Raw genomic sequence first — 12,953 nt, 5'->3', positions numbered from 1 at the left:
CAGTCAACCTCCCTGTCTCAAGCAATCCTCCTGCTTCAGCTGCCGGAGTAGCTGGGACTATAGGCATGCACTACCATGCCTGGCTAATTTTTCGTATTTTTTGTAGAGATGGGGTCTCCCTATGTTGCCCAGGCTGGTCTCAAACTCCTGGATTCAAGTGATCTGCCTGCCTTGGCCTCCCAAAGTGCTGGGATTACAGACATGAGCCACCGTGCCTGGCCTGCATTTCCTGTTGTTGATATTCTTAAAAGAGTATGTCTAGAATATCAGGTAGGCCAGGTGTGACTGGTCTGACTAGAGGAGAATGATGTTATCCTTCATTTGCTCCTTTATTTATTCAGTCAACCAGCACAGTGTTATTGAAGATCATTACCTGGAAGACACTGTACTAGGTGCTGCGATACAATCCTGCCTTTATGAAGTTTGTACTCTTGATTAAGAGATAATTATATTTTTAAGTCAGAGTTAATTAGGCTGGGTGCGGTGGCTCATGCCTGTAATCCCAGCACTTTGGGAGGTCGAGGCAGGTGGATCACCTGAGGTCACGAGTTCGAGACCAGCCTGACCAGTGTCATGAAACCCTGTTTCTACTAAAAATACAAAAATTAGCCAGGCATGGTGGTGGCGTGTGCCTGTAGTCCCAGGTACTTGGGAGGCTGAGACAGGAGAATTGCTTGAACCTATGAGGCAGAGGTCACAGTGTGCTGAGGTCCCACTACTGCGCCCCAGCCTGGGCAACAGAACTAGACTCTGTCTCCAAAAAAAAAAAAAAGAGTTAATTAAAAGAAACTTAGGAAAGATGCTATTTTCCTCATTCTAGATGCTATAGTTTTCTTAATACAACTTAAGTTGTATCAGTATTCATGTTCTGTTGTGTTCATAAATTCATTTAAAATAATTCGCAACTTTTTACCATGTTGTTAAGTCACATCTCTTTTATCCTGTTTTTATTCAGTTAGATTTTTTGGATTCAGATTCAGGAATTTATAATTTATTCTCACTCAGGTATCATCTTTGAGAGCAGGCATGCTATTATTTTGTGTGTTTCAACATCTGATACCATGCCTGGAATATGGCATTCCTAAATGTTTATGGATAAAAATTAAATTTTAGTTTACTAAATATAAGTTGTCCACTTAGAGCGTTATCTTTTTAAATTATGGTCCATTCACTGCTCTCTTTCCCAGTTTCATTGTTTTGCAGAGATTTTTTTTTTTGCCTTGCATTCTCTATTTTAATCCCAGTTTCTGATACAAATGTAGAACACATGATAAAGGGAAGTACCTTTTGAGAGAAGCTGTTCAAACAGTTATGAATCCATCTGTTTGAATGAGCTTGTCATTCTCCATTTCCCATATAGAGCTAAGGGACACTTGGCAAATATCACATTTACATGGCCCTCGTGTGCTGCTTTTTCCTCATCTGCCAAAGATGGGAAACAAGGCTGATATTAGAGAACTCGTGAGAGCGCCATTTCTTAGCTTCCTGTGAGGGCTGATTCCTTCAATAAGGCATGAATCATAGTTCATTTTTAGCAAAGGTAGCTGCATTAAGGACCAAATTGAGATGGTAAATGTGCATAAAGTAATAAGTTTGAAAGCAATTCAGGAATATAATAGTAGACCTATTGAAGCATGTTATCAAATGCAGGAAATAGAAAAGATAAAATTAGAAAAACCACATTCAAGAACTGACTTTTTTAAAGTAGTGAAAGCTTGGAAGACTTCTAAAAGGTCTAAAATAACATGAGAAACATATTGAGTAGTGATGTATTCTGAGTTCTTCATGTGGAGAGGGCTAAAAATAATAAATTATACTGTTCTTGCATATTTCTTAGGAGAACTATTTTGAGTTTTGTGTGATATAAAAGGGATGATCAGAGGGTGCTTCCTTAAATTAATATTTGAATATTCCCTTCATGAATATAGACTTAAATTACTCAAAATATGTACTTAACTTTTTTCATGATTGTTAAAATAGTGCATTATCATTTTTGAAAAAAAAAAAAAAACCATAGAAAACTACAAAGATTCTAAAGATTACCCACACCCTACAGATAATACTAAGGGTTACAGTTTTGATTGAGGAAGGCTTTGTAAGAAGTCTAAGCGTAGATTATTTAGGGAGAAGATTATCTAGTTTATCAGTTCGCCAGTTTCTCGTTTCATAGAACAGTTATATCCTTGTTGGCACTTGCCCTTTGGCCTTTTTCAGCTGTTTAGTTTTTCCTTCTTAAGGAACAGGGCCAGAGTGGAGAGAAAAAATTGAAAGTATATTCCTTTGATTCTGAAAGCGCTGGTGACAGGCCTGACAAAATGGGATTGGAGTTGGCAGTAAAATGATACTTGGGGAGTATCTTTTTATTTTTGGGCTCTTCTTGCTTTCTCATTGTCAGCAGCAGCACCTCCTCTTTCCTCTGATCATTGGCCATGAGAACAGCTCTTTGAGGAATCATTGTTGTGTAGAATTTGGTCTGGCAAGCAGTTTTTTTTTTAGTAAGAAAGACAAATGTTTTTTATGTAGCCAATAATATTAGGCAATAGATTTCCAGTGGTGTGTCAGAGTCCTGCATTTCATAATTCTAGTGGATACCATTTTTTATTTTTAAAGTTTTAGATTTGAAGGTACATGTGCATGTCTGTTACATGGGTATATTGCATGATGGTGGGGATTGAGCTTCTAGTGTACTCACCACCCAAATATTGAACATTGTATCTAAAAGGTAATTTTTCAAACTTTACCTCCATCCTCCCTCCCCTTTTTTGGAGTGCCAAGTGTCTGTTATTTCCATCTTTATTTGCATGTGTACCTATTGTTTAGCTTTCAGAAGTGAGAACCGGTGGTATTTGATTTTCTGCTTCTGACTTAGTTCACCTAGGATAATGGCTTCTAGCGCCATTCAAGTTGCTGCAAAGATGATTTCATTCCTTTTTGTGGCTACATAGTATTCTATTGTGTATATATTCCACATTTTCTTTATCCATTCAACCATTAATGGACACCTAGGTTTATTCCATGGCTTTGCTGTTGTGAATAGTGCTGTGATAAATGTATGAGTGCAGGTGTCTTTTTTATATAAAGATTTCTTTTCCTTTGGGTAGATACCACGTAGTGGGATTGCTGTCTTGAATGGTAGTGCTATTTTTAGCTTCTTGAGATATCTTCATACTGTTTTCCATAGAGGTTGAAGCAACGTCTGTTCCCACCAACAGTGTACAAGTGTTCCCCTTTCTCCACAGGTAATCCAACATCTGTTGTGTTTTGATTTTTTAACAATAGCCATTCTGACTGGTATAAGATGATATCTCATTGTGGTTATAATTTGTGTTTCTCTGATGATTAGTGATGTTGAGCATTTTTTTTTTTACGTGTTTGTTGGCCTCTTGTATTACTTTATTTGATAAATATCTGTTCAGGCCTTTTTGCCCAGTTTTTAATGGGGTTGGTTGTTTCTTTCCTATTGAGTTGTTTGAGTTCCTTATAGATTCTGGATGTTAGTCTTTTGTCGGAGGCAGAGTCTGCAAATACTTTCTTATTTTTGAGACAGGGTCTCACTCTGTCACCTGGGCTGAGTGCAGTGGTGTGATCTTGGCTCACTGCAACCTATGCCTCCCAGACTCAAGTGATCCTTCCACTTAAGCCTCCTTAGTTGCTAGGACTGTAGGCATGTGATACCATGCTCAGATAATTTTCGTATTTTTTGTAGAGACAGAGTTTTGGCCGTGTTGCCCAGGCTGGTCTTAAACTTCTGAGCTCAAGTAATCAGCCTGTCTCGGCCTCCCAAAGTGCTGGGATTACAGGTATGAGCCACCATGCCCAGCCAATATGGTCATTTTAATGATACTGATTCTTCCAGTCCATGTGCATGGGACGTTTTTCCATTTGTTTGTATGATCTGTGATTTCTTTCATCAGTGTTTTGTCATTCTCCTTGTAGAGATCTTTTACCTCCTTGGTTAAATGTATTCCTAGGATTTTTGTTGTGGCTAACATAAATGGGATTCAGTTCTTGATTTGGTTCTCAGTTTGATAAAATTGGTATATAGAAATGCTACTGATTTTTGTGCGTTGATTTTGTATCTTGACTTTACTGAAATTGTTTATCAAGTCTAGGAGTCTTTTGGAGGAGTCTTCGGGGTTTTCTGTCTTTTGGGAGGAGTCTTTGGGGCTTTCTAGGTGTATGATTATGTCATCAATGAAAAAAGATAATTTGACTTCTTTTTTTCCAATTTGGATGCCTTTTATATCTTTCTCTTGTCTCATTCCTTTGGCTTGGACTTCCAGTATTATGTTGAATAAAAGTGGTGAAAGTGGGTGTCCTCATTTTTTTCCATCCTTAGGGGAAATGCTTTCAACATTTCCCAATTCAATATGATGTTGGCTGTGGGTTTGTCACATATGGCATATGTTGAACCATCCTTGCATACCTGGAATAAAGCTCACTTGATTGTGGTGAATTATATTTTTGATGTATGTTGGATTCAGTTTTCTAGTATTTTGTGGAGGATTTTTGCATCTGTGTTCATCAGGGATATTGGTTGGTAGTTTTCTGTTTTTGTTGTGTCGTCTGATTTTAGTATCAGGGTGATACTGGATTCATAGAAGGTGTTATGGAGTGACTGCACCTCCTCAAATTTTTTGTAATAGTTTCAGTAAGATTGGTAGTAGCTTGTCTTTATATGTCTGGTAAGATTTGGATGTGAATGCATCTGGTCCTGAGCTGCTTTTTTTTTTTTTTTTTCCCAGTAGATTTTTTATTACTGGTTTAATTTCATTACTTATTATTGGTCTGCTTGGGATTTCTTTTTCCTTCTGTTTCAATCTTGGGAGTTTGTATGTTTTCAGGAATTTATCCATTTCCTCTAGGTTTTCTAGTTTGTGTACGTGAAGGAGTTCATAGGACTCTCTTATGATTATTTGTATTTCTGTGGTATTGGTTGTAATATCACCTTTATCATTTCTGATTATGCTTATTTGAATCTTCTCTTTCATTTTCTTGGTTAGTCTAGCTAATGGTCTGCCAATTGGTTTATCCTTTTGAAGAACTGACTTTTCAGTTTGTTGATTCTTTTCTTTTTTGAGATGGAGTCTTGCTTTGTTGCCCAGGCTAGAATACAGTGGCATGATCTTAGCTCACTGCAACCTCTGCCCCCTGGGTTCAAGTAATTCTTCTGCCTCAGCCTCCCAAGTACCTGGGACTACAGGCATGCACCACCATGCCCCACTGATTTTTGTATTTTTAGTGGAGATGGCGTTTCATCATGTTGGCCAGGCTGGCCTCAAACTCCTAACATCAGGTGATCCACCCGCTTGGGCCACCCAAAGTGCTGGGATTACAGGCAGGAGCCGCTGTGCCCGGCCAGTTTGTTGATTTCTTGCCTTTTTTTTTTTTTTTTTTTTTAAATCTCATTTAGTTTTGCTCTGATCTTTGTTAGTTCTTTTCTTCTGCTAGCTTTGGGTTGGTTTGTTCTTGTTTTTCTAGTTCCTTGAGTTGTGATGTTAGGTTGTTAATTTGAGGTCTTTCTGTCTTTTTGATGTAGGTGTTTAATGCTATAAACTTTCCTCTTAGCACTGCTTTTGCTGTGTACCAGAGGTTTTAGTATGTTGTGTCTTTGTTTTCATTCATTTAAAAGAATTTTTTAATTTCTGCCTTAATTTCATTGTTTACCCAAGAGTTGCTCAGGAGCAAGTTGTTTAGGTTCCATGTACTTGTATAGTTTTGAGAGTTCTTCTTGGAATTGATTTCTAATTTCATCCCACTCTGATATGAGAAGATACTCGATATGATTTTTATTTATTTGATTTTATTGAGACTTGCTTTATGGCTGAGTATATGGTTGATTCTGGAGAATGTTCCACGCACAAATGAAAAGAGTGTTTATTCTGTGGTTGTTTGGTAGAATGTTCTGTAAATGTCTCTTAGGTCCATTTGGTCTGTAACCCAGTTTAAGTCCCGAGTTTTTTTGTTGATTTTCTGCCTCGATGATCTGTCTAGTGATGTCAGTGGAGGTGTTGAAGTCTCTTACTATAATTGTGTTAATATCAGTCTATTCTCTTAGGTCTAATAGGATTTGTTTGATAAATCTGGGTGCCCCAGTATTGGTTGCATATATATTTAGAATAGTTAAATCTTCTCGTTATATTGAATCCTTTATCATTATAGGTAAAATGTCCTTCTTTGTCTTTTTTTACTGTTAGTTGGTTTGAAGTCTGTTTTATTTGATATGAGAATAGTGACTTGTGCTCACTTTTATTTTCCATTCTCATTTTATGTCTTTTTTCTCCCTTTTACTTTGAGTCTAAAGGTATCTTTAGCCAGTAGGTGGGTCACTTGTAGGCAGCAGATGGTTAGGTCTTGTATTTAAAAAAAAAAAAACTAGTTTGCTACTCCGTATCTTTTAAGTGGGGCATTTAGGTCATTTACATTTAGGTTAGTATTGATATGTGAGGTTTTATTCCTGTCATAGTGTTGTTAGCTAGTTGTTTTGGAGTTTCAATTGTGTAATTGTTTTATAAGATCTGTGAACTTTGCACTTATGTGTTCTTTTATGATGGTGAGTATTATCCTTTCATTTCCATGTTTAGAATTCTCTTCAGCATTTCTTGTAGGATAGGTCTTGTGGTGACAGATGCCCTTAGTATTTGCTTGTCTAGAAAATATTTTATTTCTTCTTCATTGATGAAGCTTAGTTTGGCAGGATGTGAAATTCTTGGCTGGCATTTTTTTTTCTTTAAGGATGCTAAAAATAGACCCCAATCTCTTCTGGTTTGTAGGGTTTCTGCTGAGAAGTTTGCTCTTAGTCAGATGGGTTTTCCTTTGTAGGTGATTTGACCTTTCTCTCTCGTTGCCTTTAACATTTTTTCTTTAGTGTTGACCTTGGATAGTCTGATGACTATATGCCTTGGTGAAGTTCATCTTGCATAGTATCTTGCAGGTGTTCTCTGAATGTCTTGTATCTGGATGTTCACCTCTCTAGAAAGATTAGGGATTTTCCTGAATTATTCCCTCAAATATATTTTCCAGGTTGCTTACTTTTTCTTCTTCCTTCTCAGAAATGCCTATAGGCCATAGGTTTGGTTGCTTTACACAATCCTGTATGTCTGAAGTGCTTTGTTCATTTTCAAAAATTCTTTTTTCTTTATTTTTGTTTGGGTTAATTTGAAAGGTTGGTCTTCAAGCTATTTTTTAAAAAAATTATTAGTTGGTGATATGAATTGGAGGTCTTTAAGCTCTGAAATTCTTTCTTCTGCCTATCCAGTCTATTGTTCCAATCAACAGTATTTTGAAATTTCTTAAGTGAATTTTTCATTTCCAGAAGTTCTGGGGTTTTTTGTTTTTGTTTTGTTTTGTTTTGTTTTTGTTTTTTAAAGGATATTAGTCTCTTCCTTCATTTCTTGGATTACTTTCATGGTTTCATTGTGTTGGTTTTTCAACCTTCTCTTGGATCTCATTGAGCTTGCTTGCAGCCCATACTCTGAATTATTTATCTGCCATTTCTGAGTTTTTATTTGGTTAGGGTCTGTTGCTAGAGAGCTAGTGTGACCCTTTGGTGATGTCACAACATTTAGATTTTTCATGGTGCCAGAATTTTTATGTTGGTTTCTTCTCATCTAGAGAGGCTACTAGTTTTTGTTTTTGAATTTATTTTCATTGAGATTGGTTTTCCCCCCTGCACCCCCCACCCCGTTTCGACCTCTTCTAAGGGTGTAACTATAGAGTAAGTATGTTGGATAGGGTCTTTTGGGTTCGCTTCTATAGCCCTGCGCAATTCTGTCCGCAGGTTTTATATTGGACTGTGCAGTTTGACTTGGAAGCCAGTAGGTGGCACTTATGGGTAAGAGCCCGTTGCCGCACAAGCAGGTGGGTATGTACTTGACTTTTATTTACTGTGACGTGCCCTCTGTGTTTCAGGTGATGAGTTGGACAGAGGAGTGCCTGGTGCCTTGAGGTTCCTGTTCAGGTTTGGAAGGGGGGACATAGCTGGGCAGAACTGGATTCCCTAGCTTGCCCATGAGTATCCCAGTGATGAGCTCAAGCACCAACCCTGGTAGGGGTGACTAGGGGGAGCTCCTGATGAGATGTGCCAAGGTCTCTGCAGGAGTTGAGAGGGCTGCACTGGCTTGGTGGATACCATTTCTACTCTAGATTACAAACATGGTGGCTTCCAGAGCATATCAGTTGGCCTATCCACACTCATTCCTTTTCTCCCCTAAGGGGAAATTTTAATGTTGATGGAAAAACTTGAAGGACATATTTTTATTCATTTTTGAAATTTTATTTTATTTTTAAATGTGGGCTAGCTTTTATCTCATTGTGCAGGAACATAGCATGTTGTGTTGGATTTATTGGGGAAGTTAAATTTGAATTGGCTCTGCTATCTATGATTTGATTGAGAGAAAAAGTATAAACAAAGATAACTGTAAGCTTTACACTCGCAAATAGTTCTACCTAGTGATTAAAATTAGAGCAGTATTCAAGGGAAAATAAAAAGATAAGTAACTCAATTAAATATGGGAAAATAATCTGAACAGACATTACTCCAAAGAAGATATACAGTTGGCCATTAAGTGCCTAAAAAGATTCTCAACGTTATTAGTCAATAAGCAAATGCACACCAAAAACTACAATGAGATACCACCATATCTCATGGACAAAAACAAATACTGGCCAAACTGTTGAGAAATTGGGACTCTAGTACATTATTGGTGGGAATATAAAATCATATAGCCGTCTGGGCATGGTGGCTCATGCTGGTAATCCAAGCACTCTGGGAAGCTGGGGTGGGAGGATTGCTTGAGCCTAGGAGTTCAAGGCCAGCCTGGGTAAGATGGCAAGGCACCATTTCTACAAAAAAAAAAAAAAAACAGAAAAATCACACAACCACTTTGGAAAACAGTCTAGTAGTTCTTCAAAATGTCAAACATAGAGTTACCACATAATGTAGCAATTCCACATACCATATATTTAGCATTCCATAGCAATGCTAGATGTATAATTAAGAGAAATGAAAATACATGTCCACACAATAACTTGTTTTTTTTTTTTTTTTTTTTTTTTTTTTGTGAGATGGAGTCTCACTCTGTCACCCAGGCTAGAGTGCAGTGGCACGATTTCGGCTCACTGCAATCTCCGTCTCCCGGGTTCAAGCAATTCTCCTGCCTCAGCCTCCCAAGTAGCTGGGATTACAGGTGCACACCACCATGCCCAGCTAATTTTTGTATTTTTAGTAGAGATGGAGTTTTGCCATGTTGGCCAGGCAGGTCTTGAACTCCTGACCTCAAGTGATCTGCCCGCCTCGGCCTCCCAAAGTCCTGCTGGGATTACAGGAGTGAGCCACCGTGCCTGACCAAGAACTTGTACATGAATGTTCATAACAGCATTATTCATTATGGCCACAAATAATTAATATATTATCAACAAATGATTAACAAAATGTGATATATCTATGCAATGGGATAATATTAGGCAATGAAAAGGAGTGAAGTACTGTTGCATGCTACCACATGAATGAATCTTGAAAACATGCTAACTGAAAAAGCCAAGCATAAAGACCACACGTTTTATGATTCCATTGATATGAAATGTCCAGAATAGTCAAATCTGTAGACAGAGAAAGTAGATTAGTGGTTGTTTAGGACTAGAGGAGGTGGAATGGAGAATGAGGAGTGACTGCTAATAGATGGATACATTTGGGTGACAAAATGTTATAAAATTAGATTGTGGTGATAGTCTCTGAATATACTAAAAACCATTGATTATAAACATTAATTGGGTGAATTCTATGATCTGTGAATTATGTCTCAATAAAGCTGTTTAAAAACTTAAAAGTTAGAGCCGTTAAAACAAGACAAAATAAGGGCATATATTCCAATGTACTAATAGGTGTAATTGAAGTTCAGTGTGTTACTTTTCGTAGCCTCCAGTATAAAGATTTAGCATGGCTCTTTGGCAAAGGTACATGCATATCAGTACAGTGTTCAGATATTAAAAGCCTTTATTGAAGGAAATAAGAGAAGACCTGAATAAATGTGTAAAGATGTGAAGATGCAATATTATAAAGACAACAATTCTTTGTAGATTTCCTAATAACGTAATGAATTCTCAGTCAAAACTCCAGCAAGACTTGCTTGTAATGTTATAATGACTAACTCTGAAATTCATAAACAAGAATGTAGGTGTGATAATAGCAATCCAACAAAAAGAGTATTTAATAAAGTAGAGAACTTGCCCCAATTGGCTTACAGGTCTCAGAAAGCCATGATAATAAAAATGGTGTGACTAGTGCAGAGAGAGGCAAATATGTGATGGAACAAAAGAATGCCCAAAAACAGACCTGCGCACATATGGAAAATTGCTGCGTGTAAGAGTCAGCAGAATAATCCAGTATGTCAAAGTATCATAATTATGGAATCAACACATGTCAATGAGGAAATCAAGCAAGATGGTAAAACTGGTAACAGCATTTGGAGAACTGAGGAAAGAATAAGTGTTGAAATAAGGTTTGTTATGTACTAAACTGGTTAACCTCCAGCAAAGTAATAAAACTATAATCTTACCACACAGAAATTATTTGCATATCTACCAGATTAAAAAATCTACAAGTTAACATAATTTTACAGAGTGTAGGTTTTAATAGTAAATAGCAAGCCAAACAAAATATATACCCCCTAGGGAATTAAATGTTCCTTGGGTGGGCCTGTTGGACAGTGCTCCAAGATGACCTTGAGAGGACACGCAGTCTTCCTTTTGCCTAGTTTCCAAGCTGTTATAACAAGTAGATGAGTTATTTCTTGCTTATCCATGCAGGAAAGAATTAAATGTAGCTCAGACTGTACACAAAATGGATTCTAGATTATACTTGTGTGTTTGCAGTATTATTTTCTCTACTTTATGTATTTGAAGCATTTCTTATTAACAAAATGAGAAAATGCGTTCTTAAAACACTAGACAGTACTTTCAATAAATGAGTTAGGTCTATATCTAAAAAAATCCTGTTTAATAAAAAATTAGTTTGTGGCATGATATGCTTATTGTGATATTAACATAAATCTAGAAATACTATAGAATTTCTGTGACTTCATGTACATGTGTATACAAACATAAAGGACTAGAAGAATCTAAACCTTTATACCTTAGAAAAGAGGAATAAAATGTAACATTATTTTATTAATAATTATTATATTCTGGTAAATTCAAGTCTGTTGTGTCAGGTAAAGATACAATAATTTTAGCTTTTGTTAACGGATTAATTTAGGCACAGTAATATTTTAGCTAGTTGGTTTGAGCACTGAGTGATTCCTGAACTGAGTATCATTAGAACACAAGCAGTTCAGTGTTCTTCCTAAGAAGTGGGAAGTATTTAAAGAAGCAAGACAAATAAAATATTTCACTGGAACAAGTGGGAGGTTCCTAGTTAGAGGTGAGTTGGTGGTGTCTGATTGGCTTAGCTTAAGTTTCGTTTTCAATGTTGACATTGAGTTGAGTTTCCATTTGCTTGTATAGGAACCATCTTTGCTGAATGGCCTCCCAATTCATTATTACTATTTTTATTTTTTGAGATAGAGTTTCACTCTTGTCACCCAGGCTGGAGTGCAGTAGCACAATCTTGGCTTACTGCATCCTCTGCCTCTCAGGTTCAAGTGATTCTCCTGTCTCAGCCTCCTGAGTAGCTGGGATTACAGGCACCCGCCACCATGTCTGGCTAAGTTTTGTATTTTTATTAGAGATAGGGTTTCACCATGTTGGCCAGGCTGTTCTCAAACTCCTGACCTCAAGTAATCTGCCTGCCTCAACCTCTCAAAGTGTTGCGATTATAGGCGTGGGCCACCGTTCCCAGTCCCAATTATTTTAGCACTTTGAAACATATAATATTTACCTGGCACAACAAATTTATGTTTATATCTAGTGTGTTATGGCATGTCAAATCATTGGGGTAAAAGATGTGGTTTTTTTAAAAACAATCTTGGGAAACATGGCAAAAGGTTAGGGAAAAAAATTACACAGCACTATCTTGTACCATCTATTTAAATTATAAACGAATAAATAAATTACATATTGAAAAGTAAAACACAGGTAAAAGTATGTTATATAATCTTTGTAGAGGGAAGGTTTTTCTAAGTATGCCCTCAAAATCAGAGATGTTAAAGAAAAGAGTGACAGTTATGACTAAGCAAAAATTTCAATATTGGGGAGACTTTTATTAAAGCTAAAGGCAAATGTGAAAAGGGGATATTTTAACAGTACAGTTCAGAGACTGTGTGTTTCTAGTCCTTGAAAATGAGTCTGTAAGTGAACAAATGGGCAAGCACTCTTGCCAAATGGATAGATAGCCTTTTCAGTCAGTCACTTCCTCTTTCCCTGCTTGTAAACGGAGCTGATGGTCACTGCCCAGAGTATTATTTATGGAAGTGGTACCTGTATTCTCATAATAACAAGTTTTTGTGATGGAAATAACTTGTCTTCTAGTGACATTTCCCCTTACCTGTGGAGTTTTCTTCCCTCCCACCACCCACACCTAACCAGCCTTATAAGAATAACTTCAATCTTCCCCTACATGATGTGTAAAATTTAGGGAACTTGATATGTCCAAGATAAAAATGAATGTCTAGTCTAAAATATTAGAGTACATTGGAAAGTCTGAACTTCCAAATGGGGGGTGGGGGGAACTCCACTTAATTGAGGGCACTGTACTTATTTATTTATTTATTTATTTATTTATTTATTTTTGAGATGGAGTTTCACTCTTGTCGCCCAGGCTGGAGTACAATGGTGTGATTTTGGCTCACCGCAACCTCCGCCTCCTAGGTTCAAGCGATTCTCCTGTCTCAGCCTCCCGAGTAGCTGAGATTACAGGCATGCGCCCCCAGACCTGGCTAATTTTTGTATGTTTAGTGGAGACAGAGTTTCACCATGTTGGTCAGGCTGGTCTCGAACTCCTGACCTCAGGTGATACA

General features: G+C 37.2%; 1 protein-coding gene across 5 annotated transcripts in view; it reads left to right on the top strand.

Annotated features, from left to right (window-relative positions):
- LOC105489086 (tetratricopeptide repeat domain 39B) overlaps window positions 1-12,953 on the top strand; it is a 148,791-nt gene that overhangs the window by 68,729 nt on the left and 67,109 nt on the right. The window contains exon 1 of one of the 5 annotated variants that reach the window (XM_011753742.3): window positions 7,417-7,717. The exons of 2 other annotated variants lie outside the window; for them this stretch is intronic. In XM_011753742.3, coding sequence (XP_011752044.2) covers window positions 7,593-7,717 — 125 coding nt within the window. In that variant the 5' untranslated portion in view covers window positions 7,417-7,592. 2 more of the 5 variants (XM_011753741.3, XM_011753740.3) reach the window with 2 other exon arrangements.

The sequence above is a fragment of the Macaca nemestrina genome, chromosome 14 (genome assembly GCF_043159975.1).
Source record: "Macaca nemestrina isolate mMacNem1 chromosome 14, mMacNem.hap1, whole genome shotgun sequence".
Classification (NCBI taxonomy): domain Eukaryota; kingdom Metazoa; phylum Chordata; class Mammalia; order Primates; family Cercopithecidae; genus Macaca; species Macaca nemestrina.
Note: the sequence above shows the minus strand (reverse complement) of the source record. Positions and strands in the feature narration are given on the sequence as shown.